We start from the raw sequence: 25,197 nt of genomic DNA on the forward strand, positions 1-25,197 counted from the left end.
TTTTCTCCTGCTTAACACCGGGAAATTATTAAGGGAAATTTAATTAATAACGAGGTAACACGTTTACTAAAGACTCGACTTTTGATTAAGAAATAAAACGTATATTACTCAGAAATTTAGCAAATATGTAGCTTATGCAGTGGCGTAACCAGGTGAAGAAAAACAAAAGAAAAGCTACTATTAGGACGGAGGTGCGACAACAGCAACAAAAATATTTTCCTCATTAATCTGAGGAAGTTTGTAGTGGATAAAAATCGAAAAATGATTTCAAATTAATATTACGATTAGGAAATTGCAATTTCCTATAGCACTTGCTTAGGTGGTCACAGTCCGAAAATTATGAAATGAACAAAAAAGGAATATTGAAATATCAATACAAATGTCCAACTTATACTGAAACTTACCTCAATTTATCGCTCCTAACACCAATGACGTCACGCGGCATGCTCTAACAGCCGATGTGTTTGTCACTGTCTTGACTGTTATTTCACCCTAGTTAATAAATACCTCTACAAATATTTTTTATACTATATTCCTTCTATCCTTTAACATTCTAAGAAATGTTGACAGCTGTGAGACTCCCCTTCCTCCTTTATTTGTGTATTTATAATAAACGAGAAATTCAAGTATTAAAAAATGCTCTCCAGTCTGCAGACTATTTTATAGGAAATTTTAGGTCCTACAAAAATTACTGAATATCCATTTTTCATCTATACTTCGTTTACTTTCTGTAGCGATGTTACCTTCAGTTTAACCGGCGCAAAGTAGAAAAGAACAGCACTAGGCTAGAAAAGGAAGGAGACAACTCTCGGCCTAAACTTAACTCAATTCGCACTACTATTCATGATTGAACAAAACCTTTGGCAGATACTGTATGAAAAAGTATGTTTAATGAACAAAAATCGAGAGTATAATGAGCTTTTTTCTCCCTGCCTACGATTTTGCCAGCGCGCATCCATGACATTGGAAGGGGAACATCGCTAGAGAAAGTAAATGAAGTATAGGTAGCTTACTCTTACAAGAGAGATATAAAAAGACAAGTGCGTAGACTCGTTTCAATTGTTTTTCTGTTTAAAACTCAGTTTTATCATTCCNAAAAAAAAAAAAGAAAATTTTAGTTATAAAACCCTTGCATACGAGTGGGAAAAATATAGGTGTGATTTTGAACTACCTCAAATGAAAATTTCCCACCCTTATGTCAACACGGAAAATTTTCGGGAAATCAAATTTTAATTTTCACGATGTCCGGTCAAGAGCCTTCTTATCTTCCTTATCAATGGAAAATTGTTATCAATTTCCAAAGAGTTATTATGCGTTATAAAATCGGAAAACCCCACCAGCCATCCGTCTGACGACAATAAGTAAGTATGATTATTATTATGAATTTGATAGTCCGATATCACATTTCATACGACAGTGAATAATTATTATCGTTAGACTACAATTAAACAATAATTTTTACGCATAATACCCAGTGGCTACAGTCAAAGCAACTGTGTTCATACTAAAATATTCAAACGATTCTGATAGTATTGATAACGTTGCTTTCTTGCAAATGTCGAATGTTAAGACACTGACAACAACACAACTCAACACAGCAAATATCACAACTCTAATAATGTAACTAAAAATAACCTTTTAGGTGAAACTCAATATTATTCTTGAACACTCAATAAAAAATTGCATAGAAATAATGAATAAATAAGTAATATTTTTTAAAATATGTTCTTGTAAAATTTAGTTGAAAGTCCTTATCCACACGATCTTATTTGGAGCCGTCAAAAAAGTATTTCGTTACTAATTATGAGTACTTAGTTAATTTTTACTATAAACTATAGTATTAATGTCGAAAATAAGACGATCATGAAGATATACAAACGATACCAACAATTATTACAAAAATGTTAATGAAAATTTTGGTGGAGGCGCCGGGACAATTTAAAACAAAGGCCATAATTAAGCAATTATTTGAATTTCATTGAACTATATTGATAAATTTTCATCTTTAGACTATGTTTTTTTAATTTAGAAGAAGTTAGAGGTGTTAATTCATACTTTTATTTTTGCTATAAATTAAATTACTGTAATAGGTAGGCAACCCAACATACCAAACATCACAACCCTAAAAATGTAACTAGAAAACGAGGAAAATAACTTTTTATGTGAAACTCAATATTATTTTTGAACACCCCACAAAAAAATTGCATAGAAATAATTAATAAATCAGTAATAATTTTTAAGATAAGTTCTTGTAAAACTCAGTTGAAGGTCCTTATTTACACGCTCTGCTTTAATGCCGAAGTATGATTATTATTTTGAATTTGATAGGCCGATATCACATTTCATACAACAGAGAATAATTATTATCGTTCGATTACAATCATTTTTACGCATAATTTCTAGTGGCTACGATTAAAATAGCTTTGCTTCTACTAAAACATTCAAACGATTGTAGCAATGAGTACTGAAAGAAATTATTTTTTGATAGGCTTGATGATGACGTTGCTCTTTTGCAAAAGTCGAATGTTAAACATTGAAAATGTCGAGTGCAATTTGACAAAGCTTTGCGAATGTTCGAAACCGAATTATAAACCGACTTGTTTAATTGTAAACGCGACAATAGCAGAGCACACACAAATTTCCGGATTTCACGTCGTGTGTTTGGACAAACACGATAACGTCGACGTTTGCATCTTGAAATCGTGCTGGGGATGCCTGGAAAGTAGCTGTACCAATGCCGAACGACAAAAATGTTGGTGCCCGGATGGTTTTGTACCCAGTTGTTTTTCAATGCTTTTGGATGAATTTGGAATGATGTACGCGTCAGTTTATTGTCAGGACGACCAGTCGCACAAGAAACGATGCGGGAAAGTCAAAAATAAATTGAGTCACTATTTATCCAAATATAACGTGGAGTTATTGGATTAAGGTAATCGTTACAGTTACAGAACTTAATTTATTGTCATATGAGTGCAGAATAAAAGTAAAGAATAGTAGCAAAAAGATATTTTATTTTTAAACCGATTCCAAGGTTTCGTCTTATGGTGTAAAAGGCCGTCAAGTCCAAAGCCCAAAGCTTTAATCCTTGAAAATCATACAATTACACTTAAAAATCCAACGATTTGGAATTAACAATTACATACTTCAAAAAGTAATTATTTTCAACCCCTAATCATTTTAAAAGTTCTGCAAAATATTTCAAAGTTGTTGATGTACAAATTACCAAAACATTTTTTAAACGTAATTTTTTACAAAGCTGTAGCCACTTGTTCATGACAAGGATTATAAGTCCTGAAAGGACTGGAAGTCAATTTTATCCTCGAAGCACTAAGGCTTTGCCTAGATTAGAAAATTTGCAATCGTCAGTTCTTTTGCTGACTAAATTTAACGTAAAGTACAATAACTCATTATGTATTGAGTATTTGTACGATTTTATTTGAATGCAAGAAGAACCACAAAATTTAGAATTTGTTGATGTGGGCGGTTAATCTTGTAAATTATCGCTTTAATGCCAAAAATAAAAAAATCACAAGATACACAAGTTATCAATAATTATTGAAGAGTATAATTGAAAATTTTGGTGGAGGCGCCGGGTCTGCTTAAAACAAAGATAACAATTAAGCAATTATTTCGATTTCATTTAACTACATTGATTAATATTCATCTTTAGATTATGTTTTTTCCATATACAAGATGTTAGAGGTATTAATTCATACTTTTCATTTTGCTATAAATTAAATTACTATAATAGGCAGGCAACCCAACATACCAAATATCACAACCGTAATAATAGAACTAGAAACCGAGTAAAACAACTTTTCACATGAAGCTCAATCTTATTCTCGAACACCCCATAAAAAATAGCGTATAAATAACTAATAAATCAGTAATACTTTTTAAAATATGTTCTTGTAAAATTTAGTTGAAAGTCCTTATCTACACGATCTTATTTAGAGCCGTCAAAAAAGTATTTCGTTACCAATTATGAGCACTTAGTTAATTTTTATAATAAATTATAGTATTAATGCCGAAAATAAGACGATCATGAAAATATACAAACATTATCAGCAATTATTACAAAAATTTATTGAAAATTTTGGTGGAGGCGCCGGGACAATTTAAAACAAAGGCCATAATTAAGCAATTATTTCGATTTCATTTAACTACATTGATTAATATTCATCTTTAGACTATGTTTTTTTAATTTAGAAGAAGTTAGAGGTGTTAAATCATACTTCTCTTTTTGCTATAAATTAAATTACTCTTATAGGTAGACAACCCAATATACCAAATATCACAACGCTAATAATGTAACAAAATTAATAAAGCAAATAAAGAAATATAATATGAATGTTGTTTGTTATTTATCAAAGGTGAAGCACAGAATTTTTGTCATTTCTCATATTAGTACCTATACATTTCGTTTTTTCCCCATTTCAATTAGAAAAGTTTCCACTAACAATAATACATTTTGTGAATTCAAAAATTATATCTATATTATATGTATGTAATTTTCTCTTTTATACGTCATATAAACCGTAAGAATATCATAAAAAAATGTAATGTAGCCGTTTGTTGTTCTCTATTTAATATATCTGGGGATGTTATAAGCACATAATTTAAATTTCAAGAACAAAAAGCCAAAGCTTGCGCAGCGAAGCTCATCAATGATCGCACAACCATCCATGTGCCGCCATCTAACAGAAGCTTTATAACTTTTCTTCAAAGGATCACAAGGACAAGACAATTTGCACGACAGGACTCTTTTTTCTCTAATTTGTATTGGACTATAAACTACACATTTTCAAAAACTTAACCCACACTAGATTTAATTTGATAAAAACAGTTATCCTTTGTAAGGACATTGTGGAACATTACGAAATACTACAATTAATAGCAAATATCTACAATTAGAGAACATACTTTAACTTCTTTGATTAAATTAACGTTTACAGAGAGACCGAAAAGGATGAATAAGATTTAGTTCCGGGGAGGTCCAATCAAATAAATCCACATCCAAAAAATTGTAAAGTTCGATAAATAATAAAATATTCTTCTCGCTATTAAATAGACCGAATTTATGTAATATTACCACTACCTGCATTTAATTTCTAATAATAAACAACCTTTATTATATTGGTACTAATAATACCTTTTAAAATGACTCCAATTTCATTCATATCTATGTAAATACAAGTGGCGCCTAATATTGCCGAAGGGAATTCCTATTGCAACCGTAACTGCAGGTGCACTGACCTTGACCCAATTTTTGCGAATAAGCAGCATGGCCGCCAACGCACTAGCCAATCAGATGCGTGCACTCGACTAGAACCGCTTTATAACAATTAAACTTGCATATCCAAGTTAGTCACCCTCGCTGCGTTGGAGGGTGTACGTCGTTGCGACGACATTTACATTATAATTACGTAAAAACTCAAAATAATTATAATAGGCGTTTTAAAGTATCTGAAATTGTTTTATTTATATAATACTAGGTATATTTGTATTTGTTCAATACATAACATACCTATGTTGAATTGTAATCACCTACTGATCGCAAAGAAATAAAAAAAAACACTTTACCATATTGGAAAAAAATTATTGTTAATATCACGACTGAATATTATCGAAACCGTGCAGAGCATTTTATTTTTATTGTACGTACAAAGATGGTTTTGTTGTCCCATAAATTAAACTTTTTTTTCTGTTAGATATTACAAACGATCCTAAACAGTTTGAACTGAAAAAAAGAAAGCGGAAATCGGATATCTAAATCATTATTATTACTTCAAAATCAACTAAAAACATAATTAAAAGATAATGAATTCCTTGTCCAGTCGCTTATGTAGGTACTTCATGCCTAATATAACGAAATTTTTCATGGATGCCTAATTTATTTACATTTAGCGCGTGACACAATGTTCAAAATACATATTTATAATAATTTCTTATTTCCGCCTATACACTAGGTACGTAATACAGATTAAGGTGCGAAAATCACATCACAAACATGCGACGCTACGGAAATTTTTTAAATCAGTAAACATTACCAGGAATAAAACAAAAAAGTTTTTTAAACTTTTCAGGAAGTTGAGTAGGCATTTCAGTACCGATCCCGAAAGATATACGTTTATAAATACATTCTATTGTTATTTAGTTGGAAAAAAAATCTTCACACTACCATTATAATTATAGTCGGCCACTATACATATACGTGGGGGGCTCCCAAAAAATTAATACATACAACACCAAAAGCAGCGGCAATTTGTCATTGACAAAAGACAGCATTCATTACATTTAATAGCTTAATAGGCCCTCATCATCACGTAATGCTATCAAACTTCTATAACTCGAAATAAAATAGATTAAGATGTTAGACTTAGTTCTTGCTTTCTTTTAGATTAATAAAAGTCATATTTCGAGGGTTTTTTTAATCATTAAATTAATTCTTGACTTTTAATCTTTCCAAAAATATGTAATATGTTACTTATCTTCACAAATAAAATCAAAGCGAAAGTAAAAAAAATATTTTAATGATACTTAAATATATAAATCAAGTTTAAACAGGTTTGCACACTCGTTTATCAAAATACTCGTGATTTCTAAAACAGACATAATTGGTGGTAAATACATTTTCTTATCGTATACCTTTTGAAAAATGTGTATAGATAAAAGAAATAATGAAAAGTGTAACATATTCAATCAATATTATCGAAAAATACATTTACAATTTTTACATGTAAATTTAATTAAGGTAAAGGTTTTTGCCTAGTAAAAAAATGTATTTATATCCAATTATTAATTATGTTCACCCCATATTAAACATCAACAGATGAGATGAGATGAGCTCGGGATTCCTTCGCTGCGCCAGCGCGACGTCTGTCTACCAGCATTTTAAATTACCTGACTAATTAAATCTACTTTATGACTCATGGACGCTTGTTTTCATTCTGTTTGGATGGACATGTCATGAAACTGGCATAAACGTAATGATAATTACTTGAGAAAGTGAGTTTACCTGCAAGGGCCCTAATTCGTACGTAACAAAAATCGGGCGGTAATAAATAGTTTTAGTCTCCTAACGCGGACTTTCATGCACGTGATTACTAAAGATCTAATTCTATTATTAAACATGCAATTTCTAATGGGTAGTTATAATTAGAAGCTTAAGATATAAATAAATACCTTAATGTAGGTACAATTCAATGTAATATGCCAACAGTATTTTGGTTCCTATTTTTATTTCTCCTACTATAGTAAAAATACGCCACATTACTCTCAAAAACTTTTCAACAAATTTACTTCTTTTTAGACATTTTTTTTAACACTTATTATTACCAACAACAGAGTGTACATTTAATAAAAATTGCGTATCAGGCATTCAATAGGTGAAGAAATTTGTTTTCCAAAGTTATTTTTCTTTTTATTTGCTTACTTTAAATTAAACTTCATGTGCCTATTTTGCGCAGCTTATAAATAGATAGAACATTATATTAAATGATACTGTAATATTGTAATTATCTAAAAAAAATAAGAAACAAACAAATACTGCGTAATTTGAAATACGCTTAAACTTTCTTTTTAAATATTTGGTTGTAGATGGCATAAAAATCCGTTCACTAGCACGATTATAATAGTGGGGCGTTCGTACTGCGAGAATGTGATTACACTCTGAATCATTTACAACGGTGACGGCTGTCAACAAGGCGCACTCACATTCTAAGTTCATTTCAGTGCTATTAAAGATCCGGTAACTTCAACCGCACAGGTGTGCTTCAAGAATCAAGAATGAGAGGGTCGCTGCATCAATGATCAATGTGCCGTTGCAGCTGGTTGAGTGTTGTGCTTGGATTACGATATGTCGTAAGCGGGATGTTTTGAGTATTTTTATCACAATAAACGCGCATTTGTTCGCTTAATGGTAATATCAACAGAGAAGAAATGGAAAATCCAAGAATCATTAATGTGCCCCTGACCAAAATTTTTATTGATTTAGTACTACTGGCAGCAGGTAGGCATCACATTGATGAAAAATTAGGTTATGGTCAATTGTTGACATTGTTGTGTTATTTTTATCAATGTGCTTAAACATTAAACAATGTGCAAGGTGCAGAGTTTAATAAAATACAGGGTCTCAGTCTCGCATTTGTACTTGATTTTATGGTGATTAATTTTTTAAAATTTAAATTAATAAATGCTTTAAAAAAAAATCTAGTTAATTATGCACTTAAATAGTGTTTCGAAATGTATAAATAATAAAATCAAAAATTTATGAATGCCAAAAAATTGCAGCTAATTTGAATTATACTAGGAATTGAGTACTCTATTTGAACAATATCATATTCGCGAAAACTAAAAAAACATATTGAGGCTGGAAATACGAAGCACATGTTTATAAAAATACTGTTTTTGTACCTGGTTAGGTGCGAATCCGCCCGCGGTCAACAGTAACTCCAGGTAAAGTCTTACTAATGATGTTTTTTTTCGCCCCGGACCTTTTTGCCAGTAATAATCTCGATATATAGTATTATTCAGCCTCAATTGTTTACATAGAGGCATCTTACTAAAACCTTCTACTAAAAAAAGTCTTCCAAATCATTATTATTTACTAATAAAATAATATAGATACGTACATTTACATTTATGTTGAATAAATTATATTCATTCTCATTAATTTTAGTTTCAATAATCTTGACAAAGTAATTAAATAAATTTCATAATATGCGGATTATTTTTCATGCACGTTATAAAATTTAAATGCCAATTAGTTGATAGAATATTGAGTAAACTAAAGAATTTAAAAATAAAAAAATTAAACGGTATTTATTTATAAAAAGAACGTGTAATGCTTATTTTAATTATCAGCCCCTAAAATTTGTTATAAGTATAATAAGTGCACCTAATTCCGATAAAAAATGATTCACTTGAACTACAAATGTTTTGCAGTTGTGCATTACAATAAAAAGGCAATAAGTAATGCTTAATAGTTTCTTTTATATGACAAACATGCTTTATGTGCGAATAAAAAATGAAGTACAGCAATAAATACAATTTGACCATTTAATTTAACAATCGCGATTAAATTTCCATTTTGCTTGTTTTGTAGATTTGTTTTCAATTTACTCTTTAACCATTAGTTTTTCTAAATATCATTCTGATTACCATAGTAATCGGTAATAATGAAATTGATTCAAAAACTAGGTCAGTACGTACGAATATTATAAGCTGATACTTGAAAAACATGAACGCATAAAATGTTTTATAATTGATTATTAATTTTAAATATATATTAGGAGCTTTTGCGAAGCATTTAACATTTTCTATAAAGTTTACCGAAAATAGAAATTACACATTTTTTTTGTCGAAAGGATTTCCAAAAAACAATAAAAAAGTCAATTGTTTCTCTAAACCAAATTATTTTAAGATCTATTAGCATTATATTAAATGTACTTTGGCCTGTTCCGAAAACAATTCGTGATGTAGAAAATAATTTCATAAAAACGTTCACTTATTGTTTAATCTTTAGTCTATGTCTTTTTTTCAAATTTAATAAAACGTATGTATAATCTTATCACATTATTAATTTTATTACACCCAGTCTAAAATCTGCAAAAATTATTTAGTAATAAACTTATACTGTTTTTACTGAATTATTATTACAGTAAATTATGAAACTACTACACAATTATACTTTCAAATTATTGAAAAAAAATTGTTAACGTTCGAAAGTGAATTTATATCTACGCAAATTATTTTGTGAAAAATGCGATTAGATAACACGTTTTAATATTTATTCAACTAAAATGCGGATAGGTATGCTATTGTATCATTTTTGTTACCTATCCTTTTTCCTTTTAGTAAAAAATATTGTATTTAACCTAGGGGGAGGGTGATTTTATAAACAAAACTATGTAGATTTGCCCTTGTATAACAAATTTGTTAAATACAAAATAATCCAATAATTATTATGCGCGTGTCATGTTATATTTGATATAGTCATGACTTAATAAAACCCTAAGGAAAACACAACCAGAATGATTCATTAAAATTAGTACACATTTATACTGACTCCGAGTAACAAAACTTATTTTTGAAAGTATGAAGTTACATCATTTTACATTTTTAATGTTTCTAGTAAACAACATACAACACTTTTTATCTTTTAGGTACTTTTATTATATTTGAGGAACGCAGACAGCTAATAAAATTCCATTTTTTTTTAATTATCTGATTTAATTACGTAGGGACCAAATAATCCGTTAGTATTTTATACTTAGTTTGAGACTGACGGGCAAATTCATGATTATGCTATAATAATGGTAACAGTTTTTATTTATTATTAACACTAGGGTTATCTCAATATTTCACCTCAGAACACTTAATTTTCTTAGTTTAATTAATCGAAAACGGTCATTTACCTTATCTACTCTAGACTTGACTTTACACTTCCGAGATATTACAAACACAGGAAAAATGTGTACGTTTATGACTTTAGTTTTAGACAGGATGACACGTTTGCTTACATAATCACCTTTTAGGAAACACGTAGTATTAAAAAATTATAACAAAAACCGTTAACATAAACTAATTTTGAAAGAAAAGCGAATTTCCGTAGGTATAATAGTGAAGTAATTGCATAGAAATTGAAGAAATTCATTCGTTAGACTTCGGAAATTTAATTTAATTATTTAAGAAATTGTTAGTAATATCGTAGAACACGTACAGTCTGATGAAGTTGTCCTAACAAGGCGAAATGTACACAGTATACGAAACTGTTCTAGGTCCAAGTAGGACTTTTTTTACATATGAGAAAAAGTTTTTCATAATGTTATTGAGCTTATAACATACGGAAATCTAAAAGAGTAAACATATTACTCAGTATTTACATATTTGTTACCCAATGTATGATGAAATCAGTGTTTGACAAAAAAGTGTAACATGTAATGATAAAATTGGGAAATGTTTTCGGAAGTTAGTTTGCACATAAGGTAATGTAATAATGCGTTATCGCTTTATATTGTTTAATATTTTTGCTGTTGTACATCAAAAGAGAAACGCTACGAAACGCTGAGCCGTGCAAGTTTAGCATCAGAACTTATTAGTTCAACAATAGTTTTTATTGATGAGGTTTTACTAAAATTTTTAAAAATATATCAATACCAGAACTGAATACAGATGCGTCCTAATTTGAATTTCATGATACGGTTTGATATTTCATCGAAATAATAAGTAAAACTCTTTTTTTTTCCAGTTGGATTCCCGATATTATTCTTGTTTCTTTGGGGTGAAGCCTTTCATCGGGGCTTTTTCTGTAATGATGAAACATTATTGCACCCTTTTCATAAGTCAACGGTACCCAGCTTTTATCTGTACATCTTCGGGGTTGGAGTTACCAGTGCGGTGGTATGTACTTTTACAACATTTAATTCGTAACACCTAATTTTTTCGTTATCTTTGCTTTTAAAAAAATTTCGTCGTAAAAATGTGTATTTTTAGTTATTATCTATACGCATAATCCATATAAATACATCAAATACACACATAATAAAATCGTAAAAGGCATATTTGGAATTAAAAACGAAAAAGTGTTTTAAAATCTAAATTGAAGTATAGTTTTTTAAACGACGTCGTTCTTAACTTAATGACAGATTTCTCAACGTTTGTTTTTATAATATCAAAGGGGTTCCCGTTGATTTCCCCTTTTTTGTTGAGTTTATGGAATTTGCCCTTTCAAAACAAACAATAGGAATTGGATTAGCTACGCCCTTAACACGAAGTAGGGTACTTTATCGACCAATATTTCGTTTAATTAATCATATTTGACCTCCATATCGATCTTTTTCTAACAAGGGTTCTATTTAGGTCTCATTTCTTTTTTTATTCAGCAGATTGTGATTTTTAAATAGATAAGACATAGCTATATTCTTATTTATTAATGTATTCTATAATATTTAAATTTAAAATTACCCGAAAGAAAATGCCAAACAGTCAATTTTTCTCATCTTTTAAACAATTTACATCTTTTATTCCTATTCAGTTTAAAATATCTATTAACATTTCCACTATATATTATTAAATAATCTAAATAACGTATAATTTATTCTTTGACTGAACAATTTTTGTCAAAAAATGTGTTTCTGTATACATATGTATAGATGTCATTTTGTTACTATAACAGTGTAAAAATACTTTTTTGCACAAAATTACGAATCAGTGCTCTCTGTCAATAGGAAATCCCTAATTCAGCACAACTTTTGTTATATAATATAATCAGCAAGCAGTTTTAGCATATTGATTGTAAGCAAAAACTGTTTTCAGTTTCACACGCAGTAAAAAGAACATGAGATAATAATCAAATTCCATTTTTTTTAACTATTAGGTATGTTAATTAGATAATTAATAATCAAAATTTGGACGTCAATAGTTATAATTATTACTATTTTTCATGAGAAATACGAATTTGTGTTTATTTCTATGTTATACTTAAACCAAAGTTAGAAAAAAAATTGTGACCAATCTTGAGTAGCTTTCTTTGCCTATTCTACATAGATAAATAAAGGATGCATAATACATATGTATGTAATTAATTTTCGTGCCAGATAATTCGTTTTAGTAAGATTAATTCGAAAGAAATTTCATTCGCTTCCCCATAAAACAAACAAAGTGTCCCCTTATTAATAAGATAATATTTAAATGTATGCACTCTAATGGTGTCGTAAACACATTAGAACATGTTGAAGAAGCCATATACCTTGAAAAGTTCTGTTTTATGTGCCCTTTTTTCAAGCCGATACGAAAAAGACGTTGACATCTTGTACTTGGCAAGAAATAACGTGTAGTTTACAAAACGTTTATTATACGTATACAAACGCGTACATTGAAGCAAAATTATTTTTGTTTCAGACAACGCCGAAATTTTAAAATTAAAGTTCAAATTTATTTTTAAAAGTTTTCGTCCGGAAGTGATGTCTATGATATTTAAAACTATTTTTGACATCAAGTTTTCACGAAGCAAATTTAATAGTTTATAAAAACGGGCATTAAAAAGCATTACCAATTTACCTTTTAAACCGTAAATAATAAGCTTGCAATGTTAAGTGTTTAAACCGAAAATAATTGTTTTCCTGTTATAAATACTGTACATGATTGCAATATAAACTTTAAACAATCATTTTTAAATGAACATAGTTCTTTTTAGAGACATTTCAAAACAATTACTCATTTATTACTGACAACTTAGTGTAATTTTATCAAACAAAATAATGATTGCAAATTTTTACGTAATTTTTATCTAAACTGCAGCGAAGTACACCCCACCATAGCATCGCAGGTGACTAACTCAGATATGCAATTTTTATTGTTATAAGCTGACTCGATGCAGCGAGATGCATCTGATTGGTTATTACATCGGTAGCCATCTTGCTGATGCATAAAAAACTAGGTCAAAATAAGTACACCTGTACTTAAAGGAATATAAATTAAATTTTAGGCGCCACTCAAAAGAATTATGAAAGAGTAACCTTTGGTTTATTTCTTAACCGATTTAGATGCGGTTTTCACCAAAATTTAGAAAATTTAACATTGCTTATCGTTAATAAGGAATAAATAATCTTAGTTTATAAATACTCAAGAAAAACATAGTTTCATATATTACTTTGACAATATCAATCTAAGCAATCGTAAAAGGCTATTCTATAAGGGTACATATTCTTATAATAATAGGTGTTCATTTGTGCAGAGAATTACGATTAAACATCACAATAGTATTAAGTATTATCTAAGGTTTGGTGACGAATTAGGTGCGTCCTTCTACATATATATAGTTAAAGGCATTGCTTTAATTTGGTACGCCTGTTAGTTTTGTGTTACGATAATACTATGAATGAACCCACATTACAATAATCAACTATTTCATTCATAAATAAATAAAAATAACTAAATAGCCTGCATGTATAATAGGCGATTCTATTAATAATTATTGCTGACATTTACATGCATTTCGTAATCAAAATATATGTAATTATAGTTTCTTTGATAGATAATAACAACAGAAGTCATTACGAGTTTGAATAATAACACAAGAGTTGCACTTGTGGGAAAGCAACTGCCTTACTGGTTATGGAGAGCTTATATTATGTTGGCAGTCTTTGTGTTTGGTTGTTTTTGTTCACAACTCATCACAGACGTTCTTAAATACACAGTAGGTCGTTTAAGGCCCCACTTTTTGACCGTCTGCGTACCCGATATCAATTGCTCTTTGCCTGAGAATTTGCACAAATTCCATACCGACTTTAAATGTACAAATCCTTTGTATATCAACGACAAAAGGATTATGAAGGAACTGAGGTAATTTATGTTTACGTTTTCTGTAAGTAGAAGGAAAAATAATGTAGTAAATCTATTCTAATCTTCAAAAATTGATTGTGATCTTTTGTATAGTGATCGTTTTCTTGTCTTTATAAAACTCTTTTTTTACTAAAGATTTCCTGTTTTGTTTTAATGTAACAATAACAACTCACATTTGCTCTTCCACATTTTCTCTTAGATTGTCTTTTCCTTCGGGACATTCCAGTTTCTCCATGTTCACAATGGTATTTTTTTCGGTGAGTATATTGTGGTTTTTATCAAATTAAAAAATGAGATATATTGTTCAAATAAGACCCCAAATTCTTGATTTTAATAATCTACATTTTAATTTAAACCTGACACAAAAGTAATTGTATTTATTATTTTTCTATTAAATAGTATCAAAAATTACTTTTGGGATGTGTATTCGTTTTATATTACTAACATTATTTTTTCCAGATATACTTGCAATCAAGATTTTCATGGGAAGGTTCCCACTTCCTAAAGCATACGCTTCAATTCCTTGCAATCGCATCAGCAATTTACACAGGAATGACCAGAATATCTGATTATAAACATCACTGGAGTGATGTTTTAGCGGGATTAACGATGGGAGCTTTAACAGCTATTTTAATAGTAAGTGTAGTAAGAAAGATAAAATTAAATCAAAAAATTTTCTGTCTAAACTACCGAAGATGATATAGAATTTATAAAATTTTATTTAGGAATTAATATACCTAGCATTTGAAATACTTTAGTAAGCAGTAAATATCAATAGATAGCGATGTACTGCCAACTGTTACCAAAATTGCATCTAGCGTGCTGATGTGACCGAATAAGTTCTACATCGCGATCCATGCCTGATAGTTTCCGTAAATAACTGACAAAGAAGCTATTGTTCTTTATTAGTACAACACTTTGAATAAAATTAGTGAATGTAAAAACTAACTCCATTATTCTTTTTTTTTTCAGACAAGATACGTCTCGCCCCTTTTTGATAGGGAAAAATATTACAAAACTAACTATGATTCCGAACTAAGTCAACTAAACGTAAATGGGAGTCGTGCACAGCACGTTTAATTGTGATACACTTACCTAAGCTACTTTTTAATCGTAATAATTTATTATATAGACAATAGTTAAATTTATAAAAGACCAAAAAATACACTTGTGTATTCCAATTGCTTCATATTAAAACACACAAGTATTATACTACCCTTGTACTCTTTTATTATAAGGTGAATTTCGCTTGGTTTTGATTTGACAATATCTAGCTGTTAACTAATTATGAAGTTGATTGGAATACATGTTTCTATTTTGACTTTCATAAGTACAACATTGATAGTTACTTAATAACGAGATAGGAAGAAATTTTATAAATTAATATATGTTATTAGTAGTTTATGTTCTTGATTTTTAACATTCCCTTTAGATTTCATTTTTAAACAACATTTTTTTTTCTTCTCGCTGAGAAAGATTGTTTTTTTTATTTTTGACGATTGTTAAAAATTATGAATAAATTTCTATGTATAAGATCTATGCATATATATATATATATGTTGAAGAAGATATTTTTATTTGTAAATGTTTTATTTAATAATTAATTAACTAATTTAATGAATTTTAATAACCGAATTTAGCACAAGGCCTAGAGTATGAATAAGAAACCAATATTTACCTTTCACTATTAAAATTTAAAATTGCTTTCTAAAGTATGGAAATATTATTTGGTCGCAAAATATTAGAAAAGGCTGATAACAGAAACTCGAAACAAGCATTTTAGGAAATTGTAGATGTATGTATAATGTAGAAACAATGAAAGTTATATCAAAGACAATAGGATATTACTGTTTTAATTTAGGATTGAATAATTTAAGACTGCTGATATTGTTTGTTTAACATCAACACAAGTGTTTTTAATTAGAGTAATCATAGACAAGTTACCTATTATAAGCTTTATACATAAGCACGATGACTGAACAGCGGAATTCACATAAAAAGTAGTTAATAGATAAGCAGTCAGTTTCTACATCTATTGTATTTTAATCACAAAACCCATCCCTTTCTATCCTGAACCTAATTAAACTAGAACATCCCATCTGTAATTACCCCATCATGTCTTACAAAGTATCCTACTATTCTATCTCTCCTTTTCTTTAGTGACTTCCATTACCTCCCTTTTCATTTATAAACTTTTCTATCTCCGGTATTTTCATCACGCATCTATGACACCACATCTTATCTGACTTATCCTTATATTGAAAATAGGCGAATTCAAGTTTTTTCGTCTTCAATTTTTGTATTAGATGTTATATACCTTACCTTCATCTCCTCTACGTGCCAATATTTTGATAAAAGTCAAAAGTGACCAGATAATTAATATTGTAAAGCATTAAAGACTTACATAACTTTACCAAGATACGAATTGCGCTGTCTAGATCTCCATGTCTATTGCTTTATTTCCTAAATTACTAACACATAACTTCTACCTATAATGGCTTTTTAAGAGGGGCCACTTTGTAACACTGCCCTACCGTTTTTTTTTCTTTTAATTTTAATTGACGGCCTACAAATATTACACATTTATTGTATTAATAAAAATGTTACCCTTATTATAAAAGGTGGTGGTATATAGTATTATATAAATAGTGTTTGCTTCTTGTACTAGACTGACTAATTTAATTAGATAGTTTGCACCATATTTAGTTTTTAAAACCGAAGCATTAGAGCAAAACTGGCGGTTTTAGTAAATGTGATTTTAACTTATCAAAATGTTGCAAACTGTTTCAATACTTCTGCTCAATTTTATTGGATATGTATTTAACAATTTAAATTTGATATTTATTTTTTCGTTGAAAATTTACAACGACGTGTACCATTTCTTTATCTCGGCTATCTGCTTTAGTTCAAACTACAAAAAGGTAGATGATATTTGAATTTTCCGAATCTATATTTGTTGAACTTTTCCAAGAACGAAATCATAAATATCGAATTTTTATTAATGTTTAACTTGATTGCAATAATAATTGATATTTAAGCTCCTATATCTGTATAAATTAGTTACGGAGCTGAAATGTATGAATGTGGTATTTATACGAAAAGCTTCATTTATTGTATTGGAAAACGTATTAGACAGCTTTAATGGCACTTGTGATAGTTGTAAATCTTTCTACTGAAACCTAATAAAAAGCAATATATTTTACTTTAGTATTTTTTAAATTAAAGTTTAAATCCTTATTAAAAAAAAAAAAAAACAGTTGGAAGTAACCTTCCATCATCCTTCCTGTATTGAGCTAAACATTTGGTATATCTCCAAATGCAATAGATCTGTTTGTATGTCTTGCATTTTTAACTAAAAGTTTTCTAGTCTAAACCTTTTTCTTTCCAGTTTATTCCTATCTTAGACGTCTTGGCACTGCTTGTCTTTTTTATATACCTTTATACCATTCATTTCGATTTAGAACGAAATTTGTAAATTTCATTTAGTTATAATATCAAAACTTACATGTAAAAGTATTTATAATTCAATCCATAAAGGTACTAATACAGAAAATTACTAACCTTTATGTATGATAAGCAACTGGGGAAGGAAGCACATTTTCGTTCTAAAATAAATAAAAAGGAAATTATTATATTATAGAACTTTAAGAAGTTACCTTATCGATGAAAAGGTGTGCTTTTTTAAAAATACGAATTAATAAAGTTACAGTCTCATTATATTATCATTAAACAAAAAATATCTTACATCAACTTTGAATAATCCACAATATGTTAAGTCCTGATCGTCCTAGATTAACACTGCCTAACATACCATCTTCTTTTGCATTCACATAGTACAAAAATAACAAAATGGAATGAAACAAATTGTTGTATCCCTAAAATAAGAAGTACTTAGATAAGATCGCTATTCAAATTAGGAAAATTTACCTTGGAAACTTCGTACACTTTATCCCCAATAATCACCTGGTAATGTGGGGGTTTAGTCATAAATTCCCGAAGTGCTATGGTATTTGAAGTAAGTTCAACAGTTCTTTCGGTTGATTTAATAAAATGACTGCTACTGAAAGGTTTTGCGTCAGGCTTGTTGGGCAAAGGAATTAATTGAGCGTCCATATAAGACACAAAAAGATGCATAATTATCTAAAAAAGCATATAAAACTTTAATTAAACGAATAAATACTGTTCAGCGATAACAGAATTTCAAAAACACGAAAGCAATAATATTAAATAAATTCTGAAATTACTGTAATTGGTCTTTTAGTTCAGTTAATTCATTTTGTTTGTTAGTTATTATATTTAAGTATGTATCTTACCTGAGCATCTGTAGGTAACGAATCGTCCCATTGTTTTCCTTTAAAGCTGCATCCTCCGTTCCATTTGAATTCGCTCATACTGCCCCCTTTAGTTAGATCTCGTATGCGTTTTATAAGGTACTCTTGATTTGACGTTACTTCTAGAAATGGCACAAGGGTAGGAAGTGTTGGGGCGAATTGTAACACAGCAGGAGTTTGTGAATTTTTTCGTAAAGTTTCCAAACTTGCACGACCAATGCAAACATCTCCCAGTCCGTTTTGTTCTAGTTTTTCATTCGTCAAATTTATTTCTCTCATGATACGTTCGAGAATTGTTTTTGAAATCCACTGAAATATTTTAAATTGAAACATATATGATTTCCAATAATGTGGGCATTGTAATATCATTTATTTACAATGGAAAAGAATCATAAATTTTTTACAATAGGAATATTTTTAAATGATTAGGACTTGGATGATAGTTTTATATTTCTTTGTTTTCTTAAATTAATCAAAAACCACAGATAACTTTTCTATTTGACTTATAAGCTTTCTACAAATTAATTTTGGGGCAAACTGTAAAATTATTACTGCTAAACGTTTCCAAAAAATTGTTTTAATCACATAATTGTTTATTAAACAATCAATAACTTACCGATCTAAGATTACCTGTCCATCTAGTTAACATATGTGGATCGACATTTATTTGCTTCCAAACCTCTAAGCTTTGCAATGATACTTTAGGTGATCCTCTGTCATCAGAATTAGCACCAGGACTACTTGAAGAAACTAAAAATTAGATAATTGTAACTACAAAATGATTATTATTATTCTTATTATTATACTAATATTAGTACTAGTTACAATTAATTACCTGGCATAAAAGAGAGTTGATATTGAGTCCTCTTAAACAAAGGTGAAACATCATTCCCAGATTTCATACCAGGATAATTCCAAAATGAATTAAGTAAACTATTTGTGGGCTCGGCAGGTTTGCTAATATTACTTAATTTATCATATTCTTCATAAGTGCTTAAATATTGATTAAGTGACTGAGAATCACTTATATTTTCAATGTCTGAGGTATTAGGAAGAAGAAGATTATCTGCTGATAGCCTCTCTTCTTGTGATTTATTTTGTCGAAAAGGGGAATACATTGAACCTAAAATATATTCTTCAACAATATGTTTTATTTGGTTTTTCTTTTAAAGCTGTTTACCTGGTGTTGATCTCCAACTTGCAGCTGATAAATTAATGGGTGTGCTAGAGAAAGATGACGTTGGTGTTCTTCTTAAAATGGAAAAATTTGGAGAACTATCTTTTGATGCATGGAAAGATGTTACAGTATTACTTGCTGTTGAAAAAGTAAAATGAAGTTTCTTAAATTAATATTTAGAAAAGTAACATACGTGGAATTAGTTGCTCAGGTGATTGTTTCTTTGGTGATTCCACTGGGGGAACATCCAAGGTTTCGTATTTAAAGACTACTCCTGGGCAACAAATGATATAATATAGAATGTTGAGACTTAAAATACCACTCAAGAAATATTCTATGGTTTGTATGTAGGAAGCATGTAATGTGCAAGTAAATGCTCTGCAAAAAACAGTAGAAATGTAAATTAAAAAATAATAATAAAATGAATAATATAGTGGTTATATGGCAACTTACAAATCAAATAAAATTAGAAGAAGAATGCATGTGTTTATTGTTCCCCATGTAATACACTTCTGTATTTTTCTCTGTCTTTCGCTTTCTTGGAATATCTTGCTTAAAGCAGGGGAAAACTCTGCTCTTTTACTTATACTACTCGTTTCCCTGTTTGAAGAAATATTATTTATTTACTAAGTAACCAATGATAAATACACAAACCTCTTAGTAGGTGTTCTAACGGCATATCTTCTGTAGGTCATTATACAGTATTCAAAAGTATGAATAAACTTGTTATTTATAATTTAATAAGAATTCACCCTTGCAGAGAGAACGCGATTTAAATTAATAACCTCAAAAAATATCCATAGATAAGAAAAATAACTAAACTTGTTGTTTCGGCTTCTCTGTGGCATTCGACATGTTTCCGTTTAATATACCACTACCTTAAACTAAATACCCTAAACTTGTTCAAATTTTAAATATTTGGTGGGAATATCTAATTGGCGTGCTTACTACAACCATATCAATAAAATCTGATATAAAATACGGAATAATCAAAAGTGGTTCAATATAATCAACTAAAATTCCTACTTGACAATTTTTACTATATCATCCTAGGGGTATGCTAAGTAGCTCCTGTGTTTCCCCCAAGTTAAGAAATTAGCAAAAATATCAAGTTAATGGTCTCCACATTCTACGCCTACTACTACGGGGCGGCTAAACACATGGCTCGTTACTTTGTGATTGATTTATTTTTCAAGATGTTAAACAAATTCAAAATGCTTTCACACTTTAATAAATTTACATTTTTAATAACTGTAGCGTGGTATAAAATAAATAATCATGATAGGGAAAAGCATCTTGTTATTATTCACATCTTTGAAACAGGTTTTACACCCAATATATCGAAGCATTTTGCCATAATAAGAGCTGTTACTTCAGTAAGCAAAATTCTTCCCACGTTAACTTTAACAATGTCTCCAGAGCTATCCTTTTCAATACAATAACAAGAGTCATAAAATTCAGTAAAAGCACACGATATTTCGTACAAGTATTCGCAAAGATGATGTAAACATAAGTCTTCAGTAATTTTAAAAAGTACATCAGGAAAACGAAGTAGAACCTTCCCTAACTTCCATTCTTTTTCGTGATCTAAAGAAACATTGTGCTTTTCAATGAGCTCCTTCATTTTTTCCGAATCAATATTAGCGTTCCTCGCTATTGATCTAATACGAGTGTAAGCGTATAACAAATACACCGCTGTATTACCCTTATCTTCTAACATTTTATCAAATGAGAAGACATATTCATGATTTCTGTTGTGGGATAAATCAGCGTATTTTATACAGCCGTAAGCCACTGCTTCTTGGGCTTGCTTTAATTCCTCTGGAGTTAAAACCTTATCTCTCTCTTTCTCCTTCAGCTTATCAAGAGCTCTTTTTAATCCTTCGTCCAATAGGTCTATTAATTTTACAGTGTCCCCCGATCGCGTTTTAAATTTTTTCCTATCTTCTCCTAAAACTACGCCAAAAGTAACATGATCAAGTCTGACTTTCTTTTTATCAAAAAATCCTGCATTTTCGGCACATTTAAAAAGGAGTTGAAAATGTGTTGCTTGACCAGCGTCGGTGAGATAAATAAGCCAGTCGCCATTCAATTCATCAATACGATACTTAATCGTTGCCATATCAGAAGTGTCGTAGGTAAATCCCCCATCTGATTTAACTATAGTCATGGGAATTTCCTTGTCGCCCCACATTATTTTGCGACCATTATCGTTTTCTAGAAGACCTTTGTTTTCTAATAATTTAACTACATCTTCCATATGTGTCTGATAAAACGATTCGCCCATTTCTGTTAACTTAATATCTAAACGATCATAAATTTTCTGAAATTCTAAAAGAAATAAATACATGAGTGTGTAAAAGTTACAGTGTTCTTAGTTTTATAATTTCTTATTTAGTAAGATACTAAAAACCTACATAGATATTACAATACCTCTGTACGAATTACCATTGTATTAAGTTCTTCAGTTGTAATACTGGTTAATAAAGAAATAAATAAATTTTGCTATGTATTTCAGAATGTTTAGTAAAAAATATATTCTTAAGAATAATTAGTAGGGATAAGTTGTTTCTTTTTTTATACATTANATACGTACATTTACATTTATGTTGAATAAATTATATTCATTCTCATTAATTTTAGTTTCAATAATCTTGACAAAGTAATTAAATAAATTTCATAATATGCGGATTATTTTTCATGCACGTTATAAAATTTAAATGCCAATTAGTTGATAGAATATTGAGTAAACTAAAGAATTTAAAAATAAAAAAATTAAACGGTATTTATTTATAAAAAGAACGTGTAATGCTTATTTTAATTATCAGCCCCTAAAATTTGTTATAAGTATAATAAGTGCACCTAATTCCGATAAAAAATGATTCACTTGAACTACAAATGTTTTGCAGTTGTGCATTACAATAAAAAGGCAATAAGTAATGCTTAATAGTTTCTTTTATATGACAAACATGCTTTATGTGCGAATAAAAAATGAAGTACAGCAATAAATACAATTTGACCATTTAATTTAACAATCGCGATTAAATTTCCATTTTGCTTGTTTTGTAGATTTGTTTTCAATTTACTCTTTAACCATTAGTTTTTCTAAATATCATTCTGATTACCATAGTAATCGGTAATAATGAAATTGATTCAAAAACTAGGTCAGTACGTACGAATATTATAAGCTGATACTTGAAAAACATGAACGCATAAAATGTTTTATAATTGATTATTAATTTTAAATATATATTAGGAGCTTTTGCGAAGCATTTAACATTTTCTATAAAGTTTACCGAAAATAGAAATTACACATTTTTTTTGTCGAAAGGATTTCCAAAAAACAATAAAAAAGTCAATTGTTTCTCTAAACCAAATTATTTTAAGATCTATTAGCATTATATTAAATGTACTTTGGCCTGTTCCGAAAACAATTCGTGATGTAGAAAATAATTTCATAAAAACGTTCACTTATTGTTTAATCTTTAGTCTATGTCTTTTTTTCAAATTTAATAAAACGTATGTATAATCTTATCACATTATTAATTTTATTACACCCAGTCTAAAATCTGCAAAAATTATTTAGTAATAAACTTATACTGTTTTTACTGAATTATTATTACAGTAAATTATGAAACTACTACACAATTATACTTTCAAATTATTGAAAAAAAATTGTTAACGTTCGAAAGTGAATTTATATCTACGCAAATTATTTTGTGAAAAATGCGATTAGATAACACGTTTTAATATTTATTCAACTAAAATGCGGATAGGTATGCTATTGTATCATTTTTGTTACCTATCCTTTTTCCTTTTAGTAAAAAATATTGTATTTAACCTAGGGGGAGGGTGATTTTATAAACAAAACTATGTAGATTTGCCCTTGTATAACAAATTTGTTAAATACAAAATAATCCAATAATTATTATGCGCGTGTCATGTTATATTTGATATAGTCATGACTTAATAAAACCCTAAGGAAAACACAACCAGAATGATTCATTAAAATTAGTACACATTTATACTGACTCCGAGTAACAAAACTTATTTTTGAAAGTATGAAGTTACATCATTTTACATTTTTAATGTTTCTAGTAAACAACATACAACACTTTTTATCTTTTAGGTACTTTTATTATATTTGAGGAACGCAGACAGCTAATAAAATTCCATTTTTTTTTAATTATCTGATTTAATTACGTAGGGACCAAATAATCCGTTAGTATTTTATACTTAGTTTGAGACTGACGGGCAAATTCATGATTATGCTATAATAATGGTAACAGTTTTTATTTATTATTAACACTAGGGTTATCTCAATATTTCACCTCAGAACACTTAATTTTCTTAGTTTAATTAATCGAAAAGGAAATAATTCATTTATATATTGACGAGTAGGTAGAAAGGTAGATATTTAAAGGATTTGTTTAAAATAATTTTGCCGCTGAAATAACTTTTGGTGTTAATCGATCTATTTCTTAAGTATTACACATGACGGTGAAAGTTTTCGTCCTTCCTTTATTAACTTTTTCTTTACTTTCCGATTATTCCGCGATGATCGCTCATAAAAAGAATCAAAATAGCAATAAACAATAACAAATACAGAAAAGGAATTCCAAGGTTAATAGTGACTTGTTCTCCTATGTTATTCTCGTACGAACTTTAAACAGTTCACCAGTTTACGGAGTGTCGATTGGCTAGTATCCGAAAATAATATTATTATGAATAATTTGGACCGACTACATATAGAAATTTTACTTTATGGCACGCAGAAATAAACATGTCGTTTCAACAAATCATTCGTCGAAAGTAAGTGATACTCAAGTATGAACAGTGAAAATTACCATTTCTGCAGGTATTTCTTAGTATTTTGCCTATTTGCAAAACGTAGCAGTATTTCCTTTCAAAACTGCTTTATCGCAAGCTCTAACTCACATACATACAAAATATACTACATTTACGCATATAAATGATACTAAATACACATTTGCAGATACTTATTGAAGTAGAAACGGAAATTAGAACTGTTGAGCGTAGTTTGTCGTCATCACACACATTATACACGACTATAACCGATACACTTTAATATACTTGTACATGTGTGCGCTCATTCTTTGTTTAATGTTTAACTATTAGCAAAAACTACCGTCGACGATGAAAAACCTAGAAAGTATATTATTATTTCTATTATGTACTTAGGCTTCAATTTTTTTAAAAATATTTTCAATTTGTTGCGTACATCGGATTTTTTGTTTTATTGTTTCTATATTTGTATTTTATATTTTCAAATACGTATAAGTACAATTATTAAAATAAATGTATAATGTACAGTCATATAAA

The 25,197-nt window shown here is 29.2% G+C and overlaps 4 protein-coding genes across 5 annotated transcripts in view; 1 reads left to right on the plus strand and 3 right to left on the minus strand.

Moving 5' to 3' along the window:
* Positions 1 to 7,640: 7,640 nt before the first annotated feature.
* Positions 7,641 to 15,785, plus strand: LOC108741401 (putative phosphatidate phosphatase). Its single transcript, XM_018476211.1, has 6 exons — positions 7,641 to 8,011; positions 11,252 to 11,403; positions 14,039 to 14,346; positions 14,546 to 14,603; positions 14,806 to 14,982; positions 15,319 to 15,785. Exons 1-6 carry the CDS (start codon positions 7,942 to 7,944, stop codon positions 15,424 to 15,426), a joined length of 873 nt encoding a protein of 290 aa, XP_018331713.1. The 5' UTR covers positions 7,641 to 7,941; the 3' UTR covers positions 15,427 to 15,785.
* Positions 15,786 to 17,818: 2,033 nt separating this feature from the next.
* On the minus strand, positions 17,819 to 20,669 carry LOC108741400 (transmembrane protein 209). 2 transcript variants are annotated; one of them, XM_018476209.2, is made up of 10 exons: positions 20,509 to 20,669; positions 20,308 to 20,454; positions 20,048 to 20,232; positions 19,858 to 19,992; positions 19,513 to 19,812; positions 19,294 to 19,427; positions 18,660 to 18,986; positions 18,274 to 18,486; positions 18,092 to 18,221; positions 17,819 to 17,951 (listed from the first exon to the last, which is right to left on the minus strand). In XM_018476209.2, the coding sequence occupies exons 1-9, from the start codon at positions 20,547 to 20,549 to the stop codon at positions 18,093 to 18,095; spliced, it is 1,611 nt and encodes a 536-aa protein (XP_018331711.1). In that variant the 5' UTR covers positions 20,550 to 20,669; the 3' UTR covers positions 17,819 to 17,951; position 18,092. The 2 variants fall into 2 exon arrangements, with proteins under 2 accessions (XP_018331711.1, XP_018331712.1); XM_018476210.2 differs by having other exon boundaries at positions 19,513 to 19,800; positions 20,509 to 20,668.
* Positions 20,670 to 21,136: 467 nt separating this feature from the next.
* LOC112904839 (arginine--tRNA ligase, cytoplasmic-like) lies at positions 21,137 to 22,225 on the minus strand. Its single transcript, XM_025975906.1, has one exon. The coding sequence runs from the start codon at positions 22,202 to 22,204 to the stop codon at positions 21,161 to 21,163; it is 1,044 nt and encodes a 347-aa protein (XP_025831691.1). The 5' UTR covers positions 22,205 to 22,225; the 3' UTR covers positions 21,137 to 21,160.
* A 1,180-nt stretch (positions 22,226 to 23,405) lies between these two features.
* The window catches only part of LOC112904837, a 5,122-nt gene continuing 3,330 nt past the window's right edge, over positions 23,406 to 25,197 (minus strand). The window contains exon 7 of the mRNA XM_025975903.1: positions 23,406 to 23,423. Coding sequence (XP_025831688.1) covers positions 23,406 to 23,423 — 18 coding nt within the window. The remainder of the gene's footprint in view (positions 23,424 to 25,197) is intronic.

This window comes from Agrilus planipennis, unplaced genomic scaffold (genome assembly GCF_000699045.2).
Source record: "Agrilus planipennis isolate EAB-ADULT unplaced genomic scaffold, Apla_2.0 scaffold270, whole genome shotgun sequence".
Lineage (NCBI taxonomy): Eukaryota > Metazoa > Arthropoda > Insecta > Coleoptera > Buprestidae > Agrilus > Agrilus planipennis.